Source organism: Ictalurus furcatus, chromosome 17 (genome assembly GCF_023375685.1).
Source record: "Ictalurus furcatus strain D&B chromosome 17, Billie_1.0, whole genome shotgun sequence".
Lineage (NCBI taxonomy): Eukaryota > Metazoa > Chordata > Actinopteri > Siluriformes > Ictaluridae > Ictalurus > Ictalurus furcatus.
This window is the reverse complement of record NC_071271.1, coordinates 25,517,176-25,543,260: the sequence shown is the minus strand read 5'-3', so window position 1 is coordinate 25,543,260 and position 26,085 is coordinate 25,517,176. Positions and strand designations below refer to the sequence as shown.

Genomic DNA, 26,085 nt, shown 5'->3' with positions numbered 1-26,085 from the left:
GTGTTTCTTGTACCAGGTTATACTAAGTCATTTGATCTGCTGCCTTTCACTGTTTACAGTTTTGCTCTTGCCTGCCATTGTTTATGCTGCTTGTATGTTGCCTGGCCCTTGCTGTTTAATGACTGTGTTTATGGATTATGTCTTTGTACTGTTTTCCATGTAATTAATACCATTGAGTACCTGCACTTGTGTCCTCTACTGCTTTGTGACAACAGCTAAATAAGAAACCATGAATATATTTCACCAAAATGGTAGAGATGTTGCCTAGGCTATCATCCTACAAAGATAATGTTGGATAAGGAGCCAATTTATCAAACAAAGTTGTAAAAACAGCGAGTATGTCTAAGAAGGTAACTAAGCTAAGCTAGCTAAGAGTTATTTGCTCATGTAGTGAATATCACAGTGTCATCAAGTGGTTGTAAGGAAACAACATAATCAAGTGATTAAGTGACGTAATCAGTTCGGTTTGTAATTAAATGCTGGCTTTCAAAATGTCTGTAATGCTCCTGTGCTGCAGTTGAAATGAAATCTTTAAAAATATTTAAAAGTGAGTGCATTTAATGTTCAATTTTAGGGGTAAACAGGATTTAAAATGCTACATCCTTGATTTCTGGTTGAGATGTAAGCAAAAGAGAAACATATTTTATGTCAGGAAATCCTGGTGTTTTCAAAACTACGTATCTATAGTAAGGAAATGTCACAATTTCAGTATGTGAAAGTTCCACAGGCCTCTATCAGGCCTCTATAAGGACCATTAATACACACTGATCTCTAATAGGCTCGGAGAAAGTTCAACCACCTACCTTATTTGTCCATTTACACCAGCATCTTTGTCTGTGGCTGTAATCATTGCAAATATTGTTCCAATTGGCTCATCTTCTGATATAAATGTACTAAATTTATCATCATCAAATACAGGCTCATTGTCATTGACATCATCAACAAGAACATGTATAGTTCCTGTTCCCGTCAGTGGTGGGAAACCTAGAAGGTAAAAACCATTATGACCAGGATTTACCTGAACTTCCATAAGGTCCCTCTTAATTCATATTTCACATTTTATTCATTATAGTACACCTGATTCAAGGCATCAAATCTAAATCTAAATCCTTTGATTCTGTGTTCATTCTACTAAGCAACAAGTCATTCATGTCTCTTGTGGGCATTCACTGTCCATCTTTTTTTTATATTTCTGATGTGAATCATATAATGGCATGCACAAGATACACAACACAATAGACATATTTTAAGTCTAAGTGGTCAGTAAGAATGTCAAGGTGACAAATGCAACCAGGAAATTCAACTCATTGTAATATTGCATAGTATAATTAGTATTCAGTGCTGTATCAATGGAAAATAAAATATTTTATTACCTGAGTCCACAGCAGTAATCGTTATTATGTGGTGACTTTGTACCTCCCTGTCAAGTTTTTCTAATATCCGGAATGTTCCATTTGGATGTAATATGAACAACTCCTCTGAATTTCCATTCTCTATAAAGTATGTTAAATGGCTGTTTACTCCCAGGTCACCATCAAATGCAGTTATCTGGAAAAGACATTCAGTGTTTATAAATTACGTAGACATTGTTGTTGTGAATTCTACAGTATTAAATAACTAAAACTAATAAATGCTAGTTTTATTTCCATGGATTTGTAAAAGAATAGAAACCTGATGGGTGGTTTGTGAAGGCTCTTCCTCATTCTCTAATACATGTAAAGTGAGTAATTCTTGGGAGAAAACAGGAACACAGTCATTTACATCCAGTAGTGTGATATTGATGGTGGCAGTTGAAGATCTTTGAATATCCCCCTTGTCCATTGCTGTAACGATGAAAGAATAGAAAGAATTCCTCTCTCTGTCCAACTGATGTATTACTGAAATGACACCCAGGACTGGGTCCACTACAAAGCCACTCTCAGAGATCTCATACCGCACTTCTCCATTATGCCCAGTGTCATTATCTTTTGCTTGAACAGTTAGCAGGCTTGTTCCACGAGGAGTGTCTTCATATGTAAGCACACTATATGAGGCCTGTGAGAACACTGGGTCATGGTCATTGATGTCCTCAACAAGCACTGTCAGGTTCATAGAGCTGGACAGCTGAGGAAATCCTTTATCTCTGACTGTTACCGTTACCGTAATTACCTCTTCAAGCTCCCTGTCCAATTGTTTCTGCAGATATATGACTCCAGTTGTCCGACTGATGCTGAATGATCCCCTTCCTAAATTTTCTAGACTGTATAGAACATCCCCATTGGCTCCAGAGTCTGCATCGACTGCTTGTATAACTGTAACAACAGACTGAAGAGGGATATCCTCTGGACAGGAAACAGTATTGTCCGAGATGAAGAGTGGAGCATTGTCATTAATGTCCTCAACATAAATAGAAACACGAGCAGTGCTTGTGAGACGTGTGTCTTCAGGTAGTGCAAGGTCATTGGCCTGAATTAAAAGACTGTACATTGCACATTTCTCTCTGTCTAGCTCTTGTTTTAGACACAAATTGTCCCGTTGGTTTACTGAAAACATGTTTTCGTTGTCTCCTGATATTACAGCTATGTCCAATTCTCCATTTATTCCTGCAAATTAAGACAAAAGGGAGAAAAATATTAGAAGAAATAAATTCCCAGATTGCTGACAGATGTACAGTATCTCAGAAAAGTGTGTACACCTCTCACATTTTTGTAAATATTTGATTATATTTTTTCATGTGACAACACTGAAGAAATGACACTTTGCTACAATGTAAAGTAGTGAGTGTACAGATTGTGTAACAGTGTAAATTTGTTGTCCCCTCAAAATAACTCAACACACAGCCATTAATGTCTAAACCGCTGGCAACAAAAGTGAGTACACCCCTAAGTGAAAATGTACTGGGCCCAATTAGCCATTTTCCCTCCCCAGTGTCATGTGACTTGTTAGTGTTACAAGGTATCAGGTGTGAATGGGGAGCAGGTGTGTTAAATTTGGTGTCATCTCTCTCACACTCCCTCATACTGGTCACTGGAAGTTCAACATGGCACCTTATTGCAAAGAACTTTCTGAGAATAAGAAAAAAAAGAATTGTTGCTCTAGATAAAGATGGCCTAGGCTATAAGAAGATTGCCAAGACCCTGACACTGAGCTGAAGCACAGTGGCCAAGACCATACAGCGGTTTAACAGGACAGGTTCCACTCAGAACAGGCCTCGCCATGGTCGATCAAAGAAGTTGAGTGCACGTGCTCAGCGTCATATCCAGAGGTTGTCTTTGGGAAATAGACGTATGAGTGCTGCCAGCATTGCTGCAGAGGTTGAAGGGGTGGGGGGTCAGCCTGTCAGTGCTCAGACCATACACCGCACACTGCATCAAATTGGTCTGCATGGCTGTCGTCCCAGAAGGAAGCCTCTTCTAAAGATGCACAAGAAAGCCCGCAAACAGTTTGCTGAAGAAAAGCAGACTAAGGACATGGATTACTGGAACCATGTCCTGCGGTCTGATGAGAACAAGATAAACTTATTTGGTTCAGATGGTGTCAAGCGTGTGTGGCGGCAACCAGGTGAGGAGTACAAAGACAAGTGTGTCTTGCCTACAGTCAAGCATGGTGGTGGGAGTGTCATGGTCTGGGGCTGCATGAGTGCTGCCGGCACTGGGGAGCTACAGTTCATTGAGGGAACCATGAATGCCAACATGTACTGTGACATGCGGAAGCAGAGCATGATCAGTATGCAGTATTCCAGCATGATAATGACCCCAAACACACCTCCAAGACAACCACTACCTTGCTAAAGAAGCTGAGGCTGAAGGTGATGGACTGGCCAAGCATGTCTACAGACCTAAATCCTATTGAGCATCTGTGGGGCATCCTCAAACGGAAGGTGGAGGAGCACAAGGTCTCTAACATCCACCAACTCCGTGATGTCGTCATGGAGGAGTGGAAGAGGACTCCAGGGGCAATCGGTGAAGCTCTGGTGAACTCCATGCCCAAGAGGGTTAAGGCAGTGCTGGAAAATAATGGTGGCCACACAAAATATTGACACTTTGGGCCCAATTTGGACATTTTCACTTAGGGGTGTACTCACTTTTGTTGCCAGCGGTTTAGACATTAATGCCTGTGTGTTGAGTTATTTTGAGGGGACAGCAAATTTACACTGTTACAGAAGCTGTACACTCACTACTTTACGTTGTAGCAAAGTGTCATTTCTTCAGTGTTGTCCCATGAAAAGATATACTCAAATGTTTACAAAAATGTGAGGGGTGTACTCACTTTTGTGAGATACTGTATGTGTCATATGTCTCTAACATTATCAATAGCTTGTCTTTTTTTTTTGTCCAGAAAGCTAGTCAGAGTCCTCCGTTTAAGCCTTCACCATGTAAAATGTATATTTATTTCAACCTTATGAGCATTTAATGTGTACAAAAAATTATATTGAGTCTACAGTAAATTCTGCCATCCTAAACACAACACAAAGCAAGCAGAGGGGCTTTTTCATTGTTAGCACAGGCAGGCAGTTCCCCTGAGACAGCTCCTCTATTCATCTTCTCTGGGAGGCTACAAAGGATCTATGACGTAAGACTTAATGAGACCGCTTCCACCATTTCAGCTGGGGTAAGCCTCTCAAACTAAATGCATGAACCGTAACTCCTGAAGCAACAAACAGCAGAGTGAGTCAGCTACACCAGGCACATTTTATTTATTTATTTATTTATTTATTTATTTTACGTCTAAGTGGTACTCCAGTAGACTAAAAGAGCTCATTGAAAGCCATAAAATATCATTTTGATATAAGAATGTAACATTTGCAATGCTGCACAATTTGTACTAACCATAATCAGCATCTGATACATTCAGGTTGAAGAAACACAGGCCAAAACGTGCATCTTCTGGCAGGGAGACAGAGTAGACATTCAGTTTAAATACCGGTGGGTTATCATTGACATCGGCCACGTTGAAATACACCCTAACCCTAGTAAGCTGACTATCCCTGTACTGCACTGCTGCTGTTAGGATGTAGAATTGCTCTGCCTCAAAATCCAAAGTGCGGGATAAAAGGAACTCTCCAGAATGCGGGTTGAGAAGGAAAAGGCCATCTCCATCATCCTCCAGCACTGAATACATTAGGTTCCTGTGTCCTTCATTATGCACTGCTTCCAGATGTCCCACAATTGTTCCTGTGTCAGAGGACAGATCAAGGACACAGAAGGAGTCCCTTTCAGATGGTCTTGCTTTACATAATGATTTTGACTGATGTAGAAATTCAAAAATCTCATGTCATATGCCAAAGGTTTCAGTGTTATATTGTCAGGTTTCTTGCATGTTGTAGAGGGAATGTGGTGGGGAATTAGTTAAATTAATAAGGATCATGCTCAGTAGGAGGTGGCACTCAATCTCATGGGAAAACAATAGGTTGTGTTTGTGGAATGCTGCACACCACATACACATAAGGCTTTATATGTAACCCAGGCTACAGACATGGGCTGTGGTTTTAAGAAAGGATTTTTTTTTTTTTTTTTTCAAACAGAGTTACTGCTACCCTGAAGTTGATTATTTTTTTCCTAAAACAGCATGTCCCAAGTATACCACAACAATTTTCCATACTAACATTTTTTTTTCCATTATAATGTGCTACATCATTTTTTGTCCATTTATAGTTACATGTAATGTTGTGGAAAGTCGGAGAAACAAGGTAATTTCTGTTGTCATTTATCTTATAACAGCTATAAACTGCCTCTCTTTTTTCTCATTCTTGAAGTTATAAAAAAACAAAAAACAAAAAAAAACAAAAACAGCTTGTAACCACAAAGCCCTCTGTCCCAAGGATTTTCCTATGTCAGAAAACCTAAAGTTATAGCTCTGTCTCTGACTGTTACAAAGCACTGACACTGGAGACTCCTTCCAAAACATTCTTCCACCTAACAGAAAACGTCACCACATCAACGCTTTTTTAATTCGTCTATGTGGAGCATCTGCCAGTCACGTTGTTGCAGTAGAAACGATACTATATTACAATAAGCACATTAATATAAACCTGTGATTTGAATTACAGCCACCACTACTGTCAGAACTACTGAAAAGTAATCAGCAAAACCTTCTGATCAATCAGAACAGTGCTGTTGTATAAAGGAACATAATCTCAAGTTAAACCCACCTGGCTGTGTATCTTCTTTCAGTTCAAAAGAATATACAGACTTCGAGAAGTATAAATGAGTGCTGGCTCTGTTCAGAGGAATGGATATGTTCAACCAGTCATTAGTGGGAGAAGCCAGACCTCCTACCATATTTGTGCAATTCACCCCATATACAGCCAGTGTGTAGAGAATCTGTAGAACCAAGAAGAAATGGTTGGAGCCACAGTTAAATGCATTTTTGCTAATTGTAAAACTGACATTACCACCGTGGGAAGCACTACATATTGTGACATTTGTAACCAGTTCCCCCAAGACATGCAGAAAAAGGCTCTTTGTGAGCGACCTTTTCTAAAAGCAGAAACACTATCCTTTCATTTCGAAGGTCTCTTCTTTGTGAGCCCTTGTTTTTCTGCCTTTTGCGGTATCCCTCACCAACCTAAGTGTGTTGTTGGATTCCCCAAGGTACTGGGCAAGTATACCAAGATTCAAAGATCATATAACTGCAGGCACACTGGGACATTAACTAACATACTCTTATAAACTTTGAAATGTCAATTTGGAAGTAAATTGAAAAGGTTAAAAAATATGAATCAGTAAAAATAAAATTAAATAAAAGCGCATTACCATAATGACGAGGTACTGGAGGACACAACTTAAAATAACCTTTTTTAATTTTATTTTATTTATTTATTTTGAAAATAGAATTAAAATGGCACTTGTTTTCCCAAGGAACCAACACAGTATACGAAGAGTCAAAGATCATATAACAACAAGCACTTTCAGACATTCAACCAACATATTCAGGTATCTTTTATATGGAAATGTCAATTTGGAAGTGATTTTGTGATATTACAAAGGTAAAAACAAACAAATAAATAAATAAATTCCAAGTTGCACTGCCATAATGCAGAATTACTGGAGTACAAATTATATATATATTTTTAAGTCAGTTATTTATTTATTTAGTTAGTTAGTTTTTATTTAAAATATAAACATATTGTCAGTTACTTTGGTCCTATATTACTTGGCAACCCTCCTAAATGAGAACAAATCAAGGACAGCCTAGAAATGACTTAGTCTAAATATATCATTCTGAAGTCTTGAAAAACCAAAACTGTGGGTTAACTGTAAAGCAGACAAAACTGTGCTTCAACACTACTGATATTCAGAGCACATCACTGAAGTTACCTGATTAATGTACTCACCAAAGAGAGCACAAGGAACATGAGGCTCATCGATCCTAAAGGAGCCATTGGTTGTGTGCATCCATTTACCTCTCTGTGCAGAAAGTAAAAGTCTTCAGAAGTGAAACATGAGAGATATCTGCTGTGCATTCGAAGTTTAACATCCTTAAAACTGATGCAAGTCCAGAGGAAAGAAGTCTGTGAGACGAAGGGCTCTGCTGTAGAGCTATGTAGGAATGAAGAGGGGGAAAAAAAGCCTTTGGAGTCCACCCCTGGTGAGCAAGTAAACTTGCTTTATGGACTGTAATTATCTCGCAACTGTTGGGTGAAATCTGACCCCTTTTACCTAATTAAAAGAAACATAATACTTTTAGCCTGCTTAATTAATATCTATACTATAATGTCAGTCTAAAGTACAGTTTTTACATGATAAAAAGTATAACTGTAATGAAATGTGTTAAAATGCACTTGAGTTAACGTGCTTGCAGTAAAACTGACTAGTTTTTATTTAAATCTCAGAAGATTCAATCATTAATCATTTTCCAGTAACTATTTTTTTTTTTTTTCTGACAAATTCTTTGGAGGCAAAGTCAGTGACTTTTAATTGGTCTTTTCATTGAATATTTTCTTGGTACATAAGTAAGTTAATCATGAATATACAGTAGGTATGTCATTCTCCTCTAACGGTCAAATTACTTTTTTCACAAAATGCCTTATATAAATAAAAGTCCTAAAACTAAAAGTATTTTTTTTTATTTAGGCTTACCCACACATTTGATAAGTCACACTCACAAACACCAGCGTTGTATTTACTCCTGCATATTTATTGCTCTGGTTGCTGTTCCTGTGTGTCTGCCCACTTTTATTGTCAAGTTGACAATGATCTATTTAAATCATTTCCCTCCCCCTCTGCCCCCTCCTTTTAGAGGATTCAATTCACTGGGCACCAGCATGGCACTCACCCAGAAGGTGAATAGAGAGGCCGATGTGTGAAAACAGACTCGGCAGATGGGCTTTGGACAGTTCTCCAAAACAGGAACACAATGGCAGAGAATATTAATCCATGTTGTATCAACAGAAGACGGATTTTATAGACATGCTCTCATAGTCTTCTGCTTTGCTGCTTATGTTGCTTTGTTGCTTGTCATTTACCAACACGTGAGATTTGCTTTACTTTTCTGGGGGCAGGCTTTTCAACAAACGGGACGGAAGAATTTGACATCTTAATAGAAGCCTGGCTGTACAAGAAGCATGATAAAGAGGATATATTCTTACACTGGCAAAATATTCTAAACCAAAAACAATAAATTTCCAGAGCCATATCTCCCTGCAGTTCTTGCCTGGTTTCCCACTTGAGCAGGGTTGGGCCTGGCCATTACCTGGATGGGAGACCTCCTGGGGAAAAAGGTTGCTGCTGGAAGTGGTATTAGTGAGGCCAGCAGGGGGCGCTCACCCTGTGGTCTGTGTGAGGCCTAAAGCCCCAGTATAATGACGCGGACACTATACTGTAAAAACAGCACCGTCTTTCTGATGAGACGTTAAACCGAGGTCCTGACTCTCTGTAGTCATTAAAAGTACCCTACAAACTGGTGGTGGTTGAGGACCCCCACCCCCACCCCACTATGTAAAGTGCTTTGAATGTCTAGAAATGTGCTATATAAATGTAACTGTAATAAGTGTTTTGGTTGAAAACAAATAAGCAGTTCTCTGCATACATTACACATACTTTCCTACAACAGCTCATCATGTAGGCCTACAGTGCATTCCCAAAGTGAATATGAAAAAAAATATATACATCATAATCATAGTCGGTCTTATCTTACAAAATGCCAGCATCAACACCCTGGACCATCCTTCCTCATTTCCTGTGTTCAAATATTTGAACAAATCATTTACAGTGAATGTATGAAACCCTTATCTTAAATTTTCTTTGAAATCGTACTCAACATTGTGTGATAACACCATTACTAAAGGTATTGATGTTATTACAAATCACATCCACTAGATGTCACTGTAAATGAAAAGCCTCAACCGAACAGGTTTTAATTGCAATTTCTTTAGAATGTAATAAATAAATAAATACATACATACATACATACATACATACATACATACATACATACAAAATGTCACCTTCTGAATTACAAGATAAGCATCATTCATTTAATAAGGTATAACATTACAGGTAGAAACTATCATTTTGGTCATGTCAATCATTTCTCTTATTTTTTGATAATTTGCATCTATAATATCTCATGAAACATAATGTCTTAAACTGTCGAATTTTTAAAAAAATAAAAACTCGAGAAAAATATTAACTTAATTTAATTTAACTGTGGGTATATGCATGTATACAAATACAACAATTTGCCATAATATTAAAACCACAGGCCTAATATTGTGTAGGTCCCATTTGTGCCGCCAAAACTACTCTGACCTGTCTAGGCATGGACTCTATAAGACCCCTGAAGGTGTGATGTGGTATCTGGCACCAAGATGTCAGCAGCAGATCCTTTAAGTCCTGTAAGCTGCGAGGTGGGACCTCCATGGATTGGACTTGTTTGTCCAGCACATCCCACAGATGCTCAATAGGACAGGATTATTCTGCTGAAAGAGGCCACTGCCAGTAGGGAATACCGTTGCCATGAAGGGGTGTACTTGGTCTGCAACAGTGTTTAGGTAGGCTGTACGTGTCAAAGTGACGTCCACATGAATGCCAGGACCCAAGGTTTCCCAGCACCATCCTGATGCCAGCTCTTCCCCAAGTAAGTGACGCACATGCACCTGGCCGTCCACATGATGTAAAAGAAAACGTGTTTGGTCCAGTTCTGATGCTCATATGCCCTTTGTAGGTGCTTTCGATGGTGGTGAGCATGGGCACTCTGGCCGGTCTGCAGCCCCATATACAGAAAGCTGTGATGCACTGTGTTCTGACACCTTTCTATCATAGCCACCATTATCTTTTTCATCCAGCCTTTGCTCCACACATGCATCAATGAGCCTTGGACACCCATAAGCCTGTCACTGGTTCACTGGTTGTCCTCCCTGGACCACTTTTGGTAGGTACTAACCACCACATATCTGGAACACCCCACAAGACCTGCTGTTTTGGAGATGCTCTGACCCAGTCGTCTAGCCAACACAATTTGGCCCTTGTCAAAGTCGCTCAGATCCTTACACTTGCCCATTTTCCTGCTTCCAACACATCAACTTGGAGAACTGACTGTTCATGTCACAATGTTAATTCTAACATCACAAGACTAGACTTTACCTGCATAATTATGTAATCATGAATATTTAAACAAAGCCTCATTTGCATAAACACCACTAATTTCCAATGCAAATAATACTTTAATATTATCAGCAATCTATTGTTTGATTTTTTTTAACCCTATTCCTCTGTAGTAGCTTATCTTGATTCAAGAACAGTTAGTATAACAGTTACAGAAGTCAATTACTCTCTAAAATACAAAAATTTATCCCATCATTGAATTTTTTTAATTAAATAAAATACATGAATGACACCCTAAGTAGTTTGTGTTCCCCTTTTCCAAGACTGTGCCTCCCACTGAATCATTACCCAGAATTGCAATTAGCATTTTATGCATAAAGTACAATCTAATTTGCAGCAGGCACTGACACTTAAACAAAAGGCAACTTGAAATTGCATATTTGAGAGCAGTTGTGTGAGATGTGTTTACGTTTAAAAACAAATAAATGCCTTATCTTTACTACTCCTGGGGGTGGAGTAAGAACCGATAATTGTGTGACTACTGGAACTGTTTCTAAGGAATATTTAAATATAAATAAATAGTTATGGCTTGCACATCTCACAAAGCACAGTCTAAAATCAGCTTACAAGAGGTCATGTGTTAAACATGCACAAACAGAAGAACAGTAAACAAAAGACACCGGTGAAACATTTTTCTAAAAAAAGAAAATGTTTATTTTGGACACATTCTTGAATGTCAAACAAAGCTGCATTCTTGTAATTAGAGTGGTATTCAAAGTACAGTTAAAGGACCTTATGACAGCAAATACAAAAAGAAAAAAAATAAGTTTAAAAACTAATATGATAATGCACTACAGATCTACGGAAATTGTATAATTGTGCTATGCACCTTCAGAGAAACAGTTCTCCTCCCCCTTAAACTGCTTCAGGCAAGAGCTACCACTAACCAAAAACAAAACAAAAAAACCAGACTGAAGACACATAGTGTTAACTTTACAAAAGGAGAATAACACTGTACATCTTAAAAACGTCCCATATACACGCCTAACAACTGGTTCTGTTGTATTACGTTTGAAGATGTGAATCGTGTACAATTGGGTTTATGGCATGAACGAAAAACCAGGCTCCATCATTAACTACTCATCATCCTCGTCATCATCATCGTCCTCATCGTCTTCCTCCTCGTCCTCTTCCTCGTCATCGTCGTCACCAGGATCTGACTTGGACAGGCCTGCAATGCCCTTTGTGCGGTATGCAGCAATATCCTAGAAATTATTTTATTTTAATTCATATGCTTAGTTAAGGGAAAATAGTCGCACATGTCAAATGCCAGTCTCAGAGAGGAAACCTCACCTTGTCATACTTCTCCTTCAACTTGGCAGCTTTCTTCTCATAAGGCTGCTTCACCTCTGCTGATGAGCTGTTCCACATCTCCCCAAGCTTCTTGGCTATGTCTCCAATAGTCAGGCCCGGATTCTCACCCTTGATCTTGGGGCGATAGTCACCACAGAAAATGAAGAATGCTGACCTGGGTGATAAGAGAACATACATGTTTCTAACACAGTTCGTTATTTATTTATTTATTTGTATGTACAAAAACAGTGTTCAGTGAATTGCACATACGGAGGTCTCTTGGGGGCATTGGGGTCCTTAAAGCGCTTCTTCTTCTCCCCCTTGGGAGGGATGTAGTTCTTCATCTCTCTCTCATAACGGACCTTATCCTGCTTCGCCATGTCCTCAAACTTGCTCTTCTCTTTGGGTGACATTGTCTGTGAAGGAAATCACTCTGTTATAATAAAAACACATTTCGGCTTATCAAAACTGGGTAAGGATATGCTTAAATCTACAATCGATATGCAAATTAAAAGGTTTCTGGCACCCATCATGTACCTTCCATCGCTCTGAGCACTTCTTGGAGAATTCAGAGAAGTTGACAGAAGCTTCCGGGTGCTTTTTCTTGTGCTCCTCACGACAGGTTTGCACAAAATATGCATAAGAGGACATTTTTCCTCGAGGCTTCCTTGGATCCTTAACCATCTTGACTAATCTACAAAGGAATATTTGTACGGGCATTAATGAGCTGTTTAAATACAACCATCTGGAAAGTTAAATCATTAATCTTGGCAAGGAAATTCAAACAAATCTGACCACTGAGATCACTGATATTAGCTGACCATTTTTACAGGATAAAAAGCCCATCTAAGTTTCATTATTAAGTGTCAGTCAGTCGTTCTCGATAAAAATAAAAAAATTCCCTTTTATATTTTACCAGACATCACACATAGAACAAAGGGAACATAATTCAAGCACAGAGGAGTTATTAGTAATACTCTTTATTTAAATAATCACCTCTCACAATCAAGGCTGCTTTTCAATTCCAGTCATGCACAAGGCATAAAGACAGTCTGGAGCTCGGGGTGAAAGATAAGAATGACCTCTAATTCATGTACACTTCAATTCCAGCTGAATATTAAACGTCCTTTTTTTTTTAAAAAATTTATTTCAGCCATTTAATCAATGCATAATATTCAAGCAATCCATTAAATCTAAACAGGCAAAGATGGTCAGTCTAGACAGTATGATTAAACAATAATATTTCTACATTGTTCATGAAAGAAAGCACACCCCCCCCCGGTAACTGACGAATCTTGTGTACCAAGATCATTCTGGTGCCTTCGATGGTTTTGTTGATCAGGTTCACTTGTGAAGATTGATGACAAGAAAGACAGACAAGGAATGCGTGTAATAGAAGCAGGCAAAAACCGAGGAGCTTGCATCGTCCGTTTTGGTGTACTTATGATAGGCATCTTGTCCGTCTCATGTAATAAGCGCAGTTTTCAATAAAGGAAGAAAGAGAAGAAAAAAAACAAAAAAAAAAAACTCATTCTTTAGCCGTCTGCAGTCTCTAGATGGCTGCCTGCCACACACTGGCTCCATTGGGGGAAGGGGGTGGAGAGACACACAGAGAGAGAGAGAGAGAGAGAGAGAGAGAGAGAGAGAGAGTGAGGGAGAGAGAGAGAGAAGGGGGGGGGTTCAGCATCCTAGCTTGGATCAATATTATCCAGCTCGAAGTGGAAAGACAAAGCTGGTGGACTTGAGATGTGCTGCTGCTGGATCATTTTAATGAGAGGAGGGCTTCAGACACATCACAAGCATCATACTAATACGGCTTCTTTTGCCTTTATGTCTACAAAGCAAATAAACCCACACATCTGGCTGCGCTAAAGATTCAACCTCATTGTATGATTTCCGTAAAGAAATTCCGACGTAAACAATTTATTTTTTTTGTATTGGGCGCTCCCATCCCCCGCCAGTCTCATTAAAACGCAGTGACGCGCTGAATAATATCTATCTGCCATATTACGTTATTGACTTGCACACATTTCCATTTGGTCAAGGTGGGAAAAAAATATATTTCTCGCTTTTTTTTTTGTAAATTAACCATGTAATTCTACATATTTCCGGTTTTCAGATTTTAAAACAAATGTATATATATGTATATACCGCCCTTGCAGCATTGTGATATTAAAAGCGTAATTCCCCGTCTCACACAAGGGCTCGATCTCAAATGGCTCCCCACTAAACGCGCTTTGTACTATCTAGGGTGCATAAAGCATTATTTCATAGCGTATGTAGTGCGGTTATGGAGGGAGCACGCAGCCATTTGGGATGCAGCCAGTAGCTTAGCGGCTAAGTGAAATGGCCGGCGGTTAGTAACGTTCACGCTAGCAGGCTATGCTAATGCGCTATCGGGGAAAAAAAAAAAAAAAAACGCAGAAAACTTACTTTGAGCTAGATACGCCGGGGAAAATCGTAGATATACCCACGACGTCACGGGTTGCAGCAAATTCTTGTGCGTTTAATAAATATAGAGTTTCGCTATAGCTACAAACTGACTGACAGACTGGATGGCTGGCTAACGGCAAATTGACTCTGACAAAAGATGGGCCGGCTATTTGAATACCAAACATCCTCCTAACAAAGGAAATCTTCGGAAAACGCCATGATAATTAGAGACTAGACAAACGAATCTGTGTCAAATATATACATATGTGTGTTGTTGTTGTTGTTTTTCTTTTTAACAAAACTCACCAAGGGGAAAACTGGCTCCTCTATCCGTAGATATTCTGTGTGTATTAGTAGATTGAAGTACAATACAACAGCGTCGCGCGCTCTTCCCAAGTGCGCGTGTCTGCGTCCTTCTGCCCAAGAGAATACGGAATACAGTGGAGAGTTCCTATTGGCTACCGCCAAGTCCGAGCAGCTTCCGATTGGTTGCGAGCGGCCTATAGGACATAGCAGGGGCAAGCGCGGATTGGTTGGTTCTTCGAAGAAACGTCATAATTTTTTGAATGGCGGGTTAACTTGAAAAAGTCTCCAGTCCAGTGCTAGCCTACATACAGATTTGTAGTAGCGGAAGCCTACTACATACATACACACACACGGTTACAAGAAGCACGTTATATATATAACAGTCTGTATGAAGGAGATAGGGGAAGATATTTGACGTGATTCATCTGGAAAAATAAAGAGCTCACAGTAGAGTCCTTTGTGATGGAGTGTGGTGGATTTAAAGACAAAATGGCTTAACAGGTCTCTCACTAGCCGATTAAAACGGTTTATTGTTTACTCACAGTTTAAAAGTGGTAAAAATGAAACATTTAATATTCATATACTTTGATACGCATATTCTAGTGAGATTATTTATGAACTTCACAAAACAATACCCAATAGTAAATGCATGCTTATGGTAAATATTTATTAATAAATATGTAAAGAAATACCCCTGCCCCCAGGGTTAAACTTGTTGACAGGGGGCGTGGCTTATGGTGACCATAGCAACAGACCTTAGTGCGTCTGGTCACACAGAGCAGCAAGCTGACAGTGTGAGTTTCTTCAATTAAAGGTACATTGGGTAAGATTAGACAAGATTAGGTCTTTAATGGTTAGGTGGGTTTGATATTTAACTGATTCCTGTCCATATTCACAAAGCTCTGCCCCTAGGATCTATTCTACGGTGATCCATAAAGTGTCTATAAAATGACTGGCAGGAGGTGCGTCCAAATACAAACAAGCATTCAGGACCAGAAGTCAGGGTTTTCTGAGTCACTTTCGCTAAAGCCATGGCTTTTTTATTATTATTATTATCATGTTCGATATATTTTAGGCTATCCGTACAAGTAAGAAATAAACAAAACAAATAGACTATTGCACCTTTAATATCGTAGCTGTTGGTTAGTTTGTGACTAAACTTACAGTTATAGTTATATTTACAGCTTTAATAAATATAAAAGGTACAGGCCTGCAAAACTTTTACCTCAAGACTAGCATAAAAGAACAGGGGTGTGGCCACATGGGTGCCACTGGGTGGCTGTTGCCATCCTTGAAATAAGTCTTCTTGTGTCAAAATAAAATGACAGCGTGTTTCTTCACATCAATATTTGCCATGTAAAAAAAAAACCAGACCCATAGACTGGGTGTTTCTCGAATCTCGGGTCTGTTTTTTTTTACATGGCAAATACTGATGTGAAGAAACACGCTGTCATTTTATTTTGACACAAGTCCTCACCGTTAGTAGAGTAATGCATGTGTAATTCTCAGTGCTGACCATGTGGTGGAGCCACGTTCAAACAATTGAATGTAGAAAACTAGATTATAGTCAGAAAAGTAAATTTTAGCATGGTTATAAGATATTTTCATCTTAGTAGGCCAGTCAGTCATTTGTGCTAGACGTTTATAGTACACACATTTTGTAGTAGAAAGACTGCTCCTAAATGTCAAGTACGAGTACTATTAAATGAGAGAGGCTATTTTTTTGTTGGGGGGGATTATTACACAGGAAGTGATTCTTAGTCATTAGATTGTGATGGGATTATAAATTCTTGTTGAATTGAACCTATTAATAAATATAAAGGAGAATATTTTCCTACTGCTGATTTGGATATAAGTTTTGTATTTTACTGGGTGTATCCCATATATAAAAATACAAAGATGAAATAGAATCAAACTCTTGGCTATGAATGTCTATCAAAGCAGTATCCAGGGAGATACAAATCATAAAATCCAAAGTAAACACAGTGTGTGTTTTTGTTTGTTTGTTCTGGGAAATGTTTTAGTTGATTCTAAATGAGCTAAACATTTGAATTATAAATTATAATTTTTTAAAATAACATTTTATTAATTTTACTTTATTGCTTGCTGACTGGTTAAAAGGTCTGACTCAGCGTTGCCAGATTCAGAGAGTGTTCAGTACACGTTTTAACCACATTGCAATAAAAATGTGATTTTACTTATAAATACATTTAAATTGCTGTGTTGAAATACACCTATATTTAAATAACAGCTAGGGGAGATTCACAGTGAAATTGTGTCTGTATTGAAACATGGATATCCTGCTCTACAACCTGGCAACCCTGCAGTCCACCAATCTCTCAGCACCCTCTTTGTTGTTGTTGTTCGTCTCCTATAACAACCGCACTTTCACTCCACTGCACCAGCGCACATCTTGTTTGAATTCATTATAAAAGGTAAAGAATCCCTGGAGAAAAAAAAAGTGCAAATATCTGTGATAATTATGAAATCTTTTGTTATATTTACATTTTTTTTTTTTTTTTTTTTCTCTTAGACCATGCATGTACCAGAAACTGGATGCTATCATCTGATCAGAATTCTTTAAGTCATCTGTTACAGAAGAGGATCCAGTGGTGACCAGACAACTCAATCGAGAACAAAAAATATGGCCAGCTGTGGTTAGTTTTTTAAAGATCTTTTTTTATTCATTTTTACACACTTTTAAAATGTAGTCATATTTATTCTCAGAAATAAAGGTATCAATAACTGTATACTGTATCAAACTATATCAAACTGTATACTCGTGGCTAAGGTGGTACCATCAAGGGACAATCTTTTGTACCTTTAGTATGTATCTTTCACCTGGGAAGCTGCATGTGGTGTAATTAGAGGTCTTATTATATACCCTAATTTTTACAGGCATAAAGATACATGAAGGTACAAAAGATGTAAAAGCTGTACTTTACCTTTCCCAACATGTTGACACCTTTATATCAGAGAGTATGCCTAAGTTAATTAAGGTTACATTTAGTAATACTAGTCCTCTGACTTTGGATATCTGGTGGTCTCAGTTAACAGCACTGTACTGATTATAATTTTTAAGATGTCAGAAAATGGGACCCATATGAGACCTCGCAGAAAAGGGATTTTGTCGAAAGACCCAGTTCACCGATTCCAGTTTTACGGTAGGCCTAGCATTTGGAAATAGGAAGTACACAAACATAATTCCAGAGATACTCTGTAAAATATTATGATTGTAGACGTTGCAAAAATGAAAATTTCAGAAAAGTCTCAGACATGAAACAGTTACAGTGCGGTGAAAAAGTATTTCCTGATTTCTTCTGTTTTTGTGTATATCGCATACTAAATAGTTTTAGATCTTCAAACAAAATACAACATAAAACAACAGCAACTTGAGTAAACATACCATACAGTTATTATTTTATTTTATTTTTTAATTGAAGCAAAACAAGTTATCCAACACCTATCACCCATCTGTCTTCCAAACAGTTCCACTCAAGGTTTGAGGATCATCAAGGTGTGTTTTGGCAAAATTCATGTGAGCCTTAATGTTCCACTCTTCCTGATAGTGGAGTCATGAACAGTGACCTTTGTTGATGCAAGAGAAGCCTTTAGTTCCTTTGGTGTTGTCCTTGGCACTTTTGTGAATTGCTGGATGAATAGTCCCTATGTTTATGGAAAAATTTTGGAAGGTCGGCCATTTCTAGGAAGGTTCACTACTGTGTCGTTTTTTTCCGTTTGGAGATAATGGCTCTCTGTGGTCCTATGGAGTCCCAGAGCCTTTGAAATAGCTTTGTAACCCTTCCCAGACTGATATATTTCAATCACCTTCTTCCTCATCATGATTTTTAAAATAATTTTAACCAGCTTCATGCTGTTGAAAAAGTTCTATTTAAGTGTTGATTTGATTGAACAGGGTTTGCAGTAATCAGGCCTGGTTGTGTCTAGTCCAGCTGATCTCCATTATGAATGCAGTTCCATAGCTTTGGGGAATTAGTAACATACATTTTCACACAGGCCCAGTTCGTATTGGATAACTTTTTTTGCTTCAATAAATAACATTATCATTTAAAAACTGTATTTTGTGTTTACTCAGGCTGCCTTTGTTTTATCACAGATTTTGTTTTAATTTCTGAAACAATTTAGTATGAGATACACACAAAAACAAGAAATCATGGCAAATACTTTTTCACAGCACTGTAAAATGGAGAGTGTGTATTTTGTTGCTATTATAATTATTGCATAGGATTCAACAAGTGTTTCTGTTTTCTCATTGTATTAGACCTCCTACATCCAGGGCCTATAGAACTCCATATGCTTTGGCCGATCCCATTGGTGTCACTGGATATAGCGAAGACTTTAGCTGGAAACCTCCATCTAAGCCTGAGTGTATCCGGACCGGGACAGCCTCTGGCAACAGGAGAAACAACCCACACCCAAGCCAGGTGACAAGAATGTGTTTATATGTGTACATCTGCATGTATATTCCAGCTCCAGGGGGAACTACAGCATAGTGCAGTAATAAATGTAGGAATTTCTGAAAACCTGGTAACAGGTAATTTACAGAGAAACAAAATACATTTCAATCCTCCATCCTCCAAGTCTTTCTATGTTTACTATAACTCAGCAGTTATTTTATCAGTTATTTTATCGATTATACGTGCACATTGTACATAGATGATCTGTTGCTATGCACAATGTGTTAGCGCCACCCCCCCACCCCCCTTCACCCACACAGTCTTTTAATTTTTTTATTTATGAGCCTCTTTTTGCTGCCAATATTGCTGCTAGATTTACTGCACTCCACTACACAGTAGTATACAGAACATTGCTGCAATAGCTTTCCTGCATAACACTCTTCTGTTGTCCTTGTCTATCTGTTGCTCTGTGTGTTTGTTGTTCTGCTTATTTATTGCTTTGCTTATATCGTTCGGTGTATTTATTGTCCTGCATTCATCTCGCAATGTTGTGTATTTGCACTTTATATAGTCTTGTGTACTGTACTACTATATTGTTGTGTTGCACCATGGTCCTGGAGAAATGACATTTCACTCAAATGTACAGTATACTGTACAAGTTATACAGTGGGATGACAATAAAACCCCACTTGACTTGATTTTTTTGCTGGATATTTTCCTACATTTTCTCCTAATTTTTGGTCATTTGCCAATTCTTTCCCACAAGCCAGCTGGGGAGGAAGTGACACATGAAGCCACAGCATCTTTTCAAATTGCTGCTCATGCTACTTCACAGGGCAGCATAACACACTTGTAGGAAAGCACTATCTGCCCTCTTCCACATTCATGAGCTCTGATTGGCCAGTGTCACTCTGATTAACAGATCAGATGCCATTTCTCCCACTCAAAGAGCACAGGAGCCCACTGTATCGCCATCTGTCAACAGAAAGGGACCACCTTAGGACCAGATATTATTTGGATGATGGACCATTCTCAGAGCAGCGATAGTGACAGCGGTTAAGATATTATTTGTTAACAAACAGTTTCTTTACCCTGCACTCTCACTGAGGTGACTAAAGAACCCTAAAATGCTGTTGTGTTTCATTCACTCATTCTAGCATCTACATACCACATACCGCTATGTGAGTGTTGCTGCCGTGATGAGAATGGACCGCCACTCAGATAATATCTGATCTGACCACTGACATTGAGAGAGCTAATAAAATGTCTCCTGAGTGTAGGCAAATCTATATACTCCATCCATCCATCTTCTATACAGCTTTATCCTTTTCAGGGTCACGGGGAAACCTGGAGCCTATCCCAGGGAGCATCAGGCAGGGTACACCCTGGACAGGGTGACAATCCATCACAGGGCACAATCACATACACATTCACACGCTATGGACACTTTGGACATGCCAATCAGCCTACCATGCATGTCTTTTGACTGGGGGAGGAAACCGGAGTACCCGGAGGAAACCCCCGCAGCACGGGGAGAACATGCAAACTCCACACACACAGGACCACGGTGGGAATCGAACCCCCGACCCTGGAGGTGTGAGGCGAACGTGCTTACCACTAAGCGACCATGCGCCCTATCTATATACTCTTCTTTTCTTATGCTGTGCTCAACTTAACTTGGAAGTAGGGAGTTGGAGCTTAGAATTACATCATTTTCTACCTCCATGCGTTCGATCTACAAAAAAGTGGGAAAACAAAGATGCTTCCATGTTCATCTTTTGTTAGCAACAATATAGCCAGCAGTCATGTATATTTACTGCCCCAAAACAGCAATCTGTATAGCTAATGTTATAGGTTTAAAAAATAATATTTGTATGTTGATTGATCTAAAGAAAGTTCTTCTTTGTTTACTATTGATGTGAGCAGGATTAGTGATTTGATGTCATGTTCTAAACTCAGCGCTGATGAGAGTTGAGAGGGCATTTTCTTTGGTTTTTTTTTTCCTAGGTCACAAATTCAAATTATCAATTTCAGTCGAATGCAACATTAGTAAAAACAAAAATGTTATCACTTCCAGAGTTTTATGGTATGGAGGCGTCCCCCTGGACTGAAACTTTGTGAAAACCCCCCACCTGAGGATGAAGTCAAACATGTTCTGTCTGCTCAGTACAAGTCAACATACAGAACTGATTTCTTGGGCATCCCTCAAGGTACTGTAGGAATACTAACTATACTGAAGGAGACATGCTGAAATGTTGTCTATGCTCAAAACCAGTATATTGGTGTGTAGTTTGACAAAACATCTGTGTATTATAAAGTATTTTATATATATTATATCTCTCATTGGTTCATCATATCAGCTTGTCTATCACCCAGCATCTATGATATCTTAGGTGGCATATTTCCTCTCATCTGCAGGGATGATGATGAACCATAGAGCCTTAGATCCTGTTAAGCACATCCCTGAGGTCCCTCAATGCATCCAGACTGAGATGAGATACAACTATCGTAAGCCTGTTCAGAGACCGGAATTTCGGGGAAATTTATCCCGCCCTGAGGCATCAAAGGGGATAGGTAAGCTTTAGCAATTAATGTCATGAAAAAATGCACTCTGGAATAGTGTTCCCAAAAACATTAGTGTCTTTTTTTCTAAATTAAAAATTTAGTATTAATAATTAAGGAATAAAACACACTGGGGTGTGCTGTTATAAGAAAATAATCAACAAGAAGGTGACGTGATGTAGCGGATATGAAGCATCTAGCTGATTATTTTCCCATAATAGCATGGCCTGAAGTGTTTTCTCTCTCTTAAATCATATCAATTTAAAGTTAAAAAAAAAATAATAATAATAGAGAATGACACATTTTATCCATTTACAGTTATGGTTAATGTTGTGGAACCTACAAAAAAGTTAGTTCCAATTATATGTACATTATAGCATCTAAAAAACATTTTTTCTCTCTGTCTCTCTCGAAGCTAATGAGATAAAAACACACAAACACACACACACACACACACACACACACACACACACACACACAGCTTGTCTTGTTACAGAGAAACTAGAAAGTAAAAACTCCTCTGTGGTGAAGCCTTTCCCATGTTAAATAATGTTACATGTGACGGTGTGTTTCATTAAAGAGCTTATCATACTTTGTTTAATCTTTATTTTTTTCTATGCAAAGCATAGATATAGATATAGATAATTATTACTGTTTTACATTCAGTAGCTAGATTTTGTTTTTAGGGCTGCGTCCGAAATCACGTACTGTGACAGTACCTACTGCATTTGATTCAATACCCAGTTCTTAGCCATTGATAAAGTACGTACTGATCAGTATATATGTGTGTAGTATGAACACAATCTGGATGTACTACATCCTCCATGCTGGAATTGTCATGTGACCTACAACTTAAAAAATGCAGATGAGCTGCCTTCTGCCATTTTTGATTCTGACAGCTCTTCTGCACCATTCCTGTTTCCTTATTGGATAGTGCAGTGTCCATTGCTTCCACGATGCAGAATCTCGGTGGAAGAAATAGGTCATCCGGATATTACTGTTTTATGAATACTGAGAATTCGGAGATACTACTTCTTTGGCGTACCTATTTTCACCTACTGTATAGTATGGTAGTAGGGATATTCGGACACAGCCTAGGTCTTCATTTTACTATAGAACTCAACTGTCTCTCCTTTTTATGTTTTAGTCCCTACAGTAGTTCCAAAGCATATCACTAACCAGGAAAGCACGAAGCCCTTGACCACCTACGACAGACACTTCAGTGGTAAATCCACAGACTTTGCTTCAGTGCTCAGTTCTCTCAAGCCTGAGGAACTCCAGCACTTCTACAAGCATTTACCTGAAAAGGGTGAGGAATATATGAAATAATGGGTAATCTATAATGGGTAAAAAAAAAAAAAAAAAAAAAGGATTTAATTGAAAACAGGCTTGATTTCTTTTATTTTCCTTCCAACAGAAAAAATGTTGGTGCAAACATTTTTGCAAAAAAAGCAAAGTCCACCTGGTCAAGGAAAGAAAATAATGGAGCCAGTGGCATTCACACAACCTCCTGCAGCACTAGACAGGATATCCATCTGGCCTGGGCCTCTGTGACCGATTCCCATGATGTGTATGTGTGTGTGCTAGAAAATAATAAATTGCTTCTATTGCAATGGATTGTGCTGTTCAGATAGATGTTAAGGATTAAGTTTTTGTCCGCACATTACCTGCATATTAACATACACCAGATATACATACTAGTCAGTTCCTTGTCAGGTAGTAGCTAACATCACAACTGAGTCAATCAGTTTAATGTATCCTGATTGATCAGAAGGTGTTGATTAATTTTCCATAACATGTGCTCTGGCAATAGTTCTAGGTTTATGCTAATGCATAACATTCCACACAAACATATTAACAAAATGTGCATAATCATTGATATTGTGATGCTTCTGTGAGGGGACATTTATTTTACATTTATGGAAGGAGTCTCCAGTGTCAGTGTGTCATAACAGTCAGAGGTAAATCTGTAACTTTACGTTTTCCTACATGGGAAAGTCTTGGGGAAGAGAAATCAGCACACATGCGGGTGTGCTATTATAAGAAAATAATCAACAAGAAGGAGACGTGATGTAGCCCGACATGAAGCAGAGTTACTGCAAATATCCTGATACCATCCAGTTGATTATTTTCCTATAACAGTATGGCCTGAAGTGTTTTCTCTCTCTTAAACCATATCAATTTAAAGTAAAAAAAAATAAATTAAAGAACGAAACATTTTTATCCATTTACAGATACGGTTAACACTGTGGAACCTCCAAACAAGTTAGTCCCAATTATACATACATTATAGCATCTAAAATATCTTTCTCTCTCTCTCTCAAACACACACACACACACAGCTTATCTTGTTACAGAGAAACTAGAAAGCAAAAACTCCTCTGTGGTGAAGCCCTTGCCATGGTGGAAAATGTACTGACCTTTACGAAGCATAGAGACTCCTTCCATAAATGCTACGTGAGCGTCAACATATGAACAATTGCACATTTTTTTTGTTAAATAACAACACATTTGTAATCTATTCATAATTAGTCTTAGATTATGTGGTATATCTGACATACAAGTCCCACTGTGAGTTGTTACTATAAAAATGATAACATTAGAATTAGTGGGAAAAAGTGGGATTTGCATTTTTTGTTAATGTTAGAAGCTGCATTTTTATTTTATCTTACAAACTTTTACAAAATAATCAAATTATTTTTTGCTTGTATTTCCTCATTTGTAAGTCGCTTTGGATAAAAGCGTCTGCTAAATGAATAAATGTAAATGCAAATGTAACTTCAAGAGAAAGAAAAAAGAAGCCGATGAGGGAACAACTGTTTATATATGTTATACAACATTAAATGTAATTACAGTGCTGTGAAAAAGTATTTGCCTGATTTCTTCTGTTATTGTGTATATCTCATGCTAAATAATTTTAGATCTTCAAATGAAATACAACATAAAACAAAGGCAAACTGAATAAACACACAATACAGTTTTTGTTTATTTATTTTTTATTGAAGCAAAAAAAAGTTATCCAACACCTATCACCCATGTGAAAAATTAATTGCCCCCTTAAAATTAAAATCTGTTTGTGCCACCTTTAGCAACAATTTGTTGTCTTGCTGCATAATCCAGTTACGCTTGAGATTCAACTTAGGGACATTCTCCTTTAAGATTTTCTGGTTGAGAGCAGAATTCATGTTTCCCTCAATTATTGCAGGTTCTCCAGGCCCTGAAGCAGCAAAGCATCCCCACACCATCACACTTCCTCCACCATGCTGGACCGTAGGTATGATGTTCTTTTTGTGGAATTCGGTGTTTGGTTTATGCCAGATGTAACGGGACCCCTGTCTTCCAAACAGTTCCACTTTCCACTCATCAGTCCACAGGACATTCTCCCAAAAGGTTTGAGGATCATCAAGGTGTGTTTTGCAAAATTCAGACGAGCCTTAATGTTCTTCTGGGTTAGCAGTGGTTTTCACCTCACCACTCTTCCATGGATGCCATTCTTGCCCAGTGTCTTTCTGATGGAGTCATGAATAGTGGAGTCATGAACAGTGACCTTTACTGATGCAAAAGAGGCCTGTAGGCCATTGGATGTGGCTCTTTTGTGATTTGCTGGATGTGTAGATGCTGTGCTCTTGGAGGAATATTGGAAGGTCGGCCACTTCTGGGAAGGTTCACTACCGTGCCGAGTTTTTCCATTTGGAGATAACGGCTCTCGCTGTGGTTCTTTGGAGTCCCAGAGCCTTTGAAAGAGCTTTGTAACCCTTCCCAGACTGATGTATGTCAATCACCTTCTTCCTCATCATTTCTGGAATTTCTTTAAATTTTGGCATAATGTGTTACAGAGTAAAAACCTTTTAAGCAACTTCATGCTGTTGAAAAAGTTCTATTTAAGTGTTGATGTGATTGAACAGGGTTTGCAGTAATCAGGCCTGGTTGCGTCTAGTCCAGCTGAACCCCATTATGAATGCAGTTTTGTGGACTTAGTAACTTTGGGGCAAATATATTTTCACACAGGTCCAGTTGGTACTTGCTTCAATAAATAACATTATCATTTAAAAACTGTATTTGGTGTTTACTCAGGTTGCCTTTGTTTTATCTGAGATTTTGTTTTCATTTCTGAAACAATTTAGCATGAGATATACACAAAAACAGAAGAAAATACTTTTTCACAGCACTGTATAAATGGATAAAATCTAGAATATGTTGTTCATTGATCAATAAAAAAAATTGCAAATTATTGTGGTATAAAAGAAATAAAACACTTCAGGATGTACTGTTATTGGAAAATAATACATTTCAGGTCACATTTTCCATTCATCCATCCATTTTCTATACTGCTTATACTATACCACACAGGGTCACAGGGAGCCTGGAGCCTATCCCAGGGGACTCTGGGCACAAGGTGGGGGTCACCCTGGATGAGGTGCCAACCCATTGCAGGACACAATCGCACACACACACTCACACACCCATTCACACACTACAGACAATTT

At 38.4% G+C, this 26,085-nt stretch overlaps 2 protein-coding genes across 6 annotated transcripts; one reads left to right on the top strand and one right to left on the bottom strand.

Annotated features, from left to right (window-relative positions):
* Positions 1 to 11,216: 11,216 nt before the first annotated feature.
* On the bottom strand, positions 11,217 to 14,751 carry hmgb1b (high mobility group box 1b). The gene is made up of 5 exons (XM_053646757.1): positions 14,619 to 14,751; positions 12,417 to 12,573; positions 12,150 to 12,295; positions 11,880 to 12,054; positions 11,217 to 11,791 (listed from the first exon to the last, which is right to left on the bottom strand). The coding sequence occupies exons 2-5, from the start codon at positions 12,561 to 12,563 to the stop codon at positions 11,663 to 11,665; spliced, it is 597 nt and encodes a 198-aa protein (XP_053502732.1). The 5' UTR covers positions 12,564 to 12,573; positions 14,619 to 14,751; the 3' UTR covers positions 11,217 to 11,662.
* Positions 14,752 to 15,392: 641 nt separating this feature from the next.
* On the top strand, positions 15,393 to 25,695 carry LOC128621176 (testis-expressed protein 26). Of its 5 annotated transcripts, XM_053646752.1 has the most exons (9): positions 15,399 to 15,432; positions 16,946 to 17,053; positions 17,152 to 17,275; positions 17,701 to 17,782; positions 18,901 to 19,063; positions 21,114 to 21,246; positions 21,455 to 21,610; positions 22,746 to 22,907; positions 23,016 to 25,695. In XM_053646752.1, exons 3-9 carry the CDS (start codon positions 17,263 to 17,265, stop codon positions 23,150 to 23,152), a joined length of 846 nt encoding a protein of 281 aa, XP_053502727.1. In that variant the 5' UTR covers positions 15,399 to 15,432; positions 16,946 to 17,053; positions 17,152 to 17,262; the 3' UTR covers positions 23,153 to 25,695. The 5 variants fall into 5 exon arrangements, with proteins under 5 accessions (XP_053502728.1, XP_053502729.1, XP_053502727.1 ...); XM_053646753.1 differs by lacking the exon at positions 16,946 to 17,053 and having other exon boundaries at positions 15,393 to 15,432; XM_053646754.1 differs by lacking the exon at positions 16,946 to 17,053 and having other exon boundaries at positions 15,396 to 15,441.
* The last annotated feature ends 390 nt before the right edge of the window (positions 25,696 to 26,085 follow it).

Coding starts and splice junctions, on each gene's coding strand:
- hmgb1b (XM_053646757.1), bottom strand. CDS start 12,563: ATGGTTAAGGATCCAAGGAAGCCTCGAGGAAAAATGTCCTCTTATGCA. Junction 12,055..12,149: donor AATGCCCCCAAGAGACCTCC/GTATGTGCAATT, acceptor CTTATCACCCAG/GTCAGCATTCTTCATTTTCT. Junction 11,792..11,879: donor TGAAGGAGAAGTATGACAAG/GTGAGGTTTCCT, acceptor AATAATTTCTAG/GATATTGCTGCATACCGCAC.
- LOC128621176 (XM_053646753.1), top strand. Junction 19,064..21,113: donor ACAACCCACACCCAAGCCAG/GTGACAAGAATG, acceptor TATCACTTCCAG/AGTTTTATGGTATGGAGGCG. Junction 22,908..23,015: donor CAAGCATTTACCTGAAAAGG/GTGAGGAATATA, acceptor TCCTTCCAACAG/AAAAAATGTTGGTGCAAACA.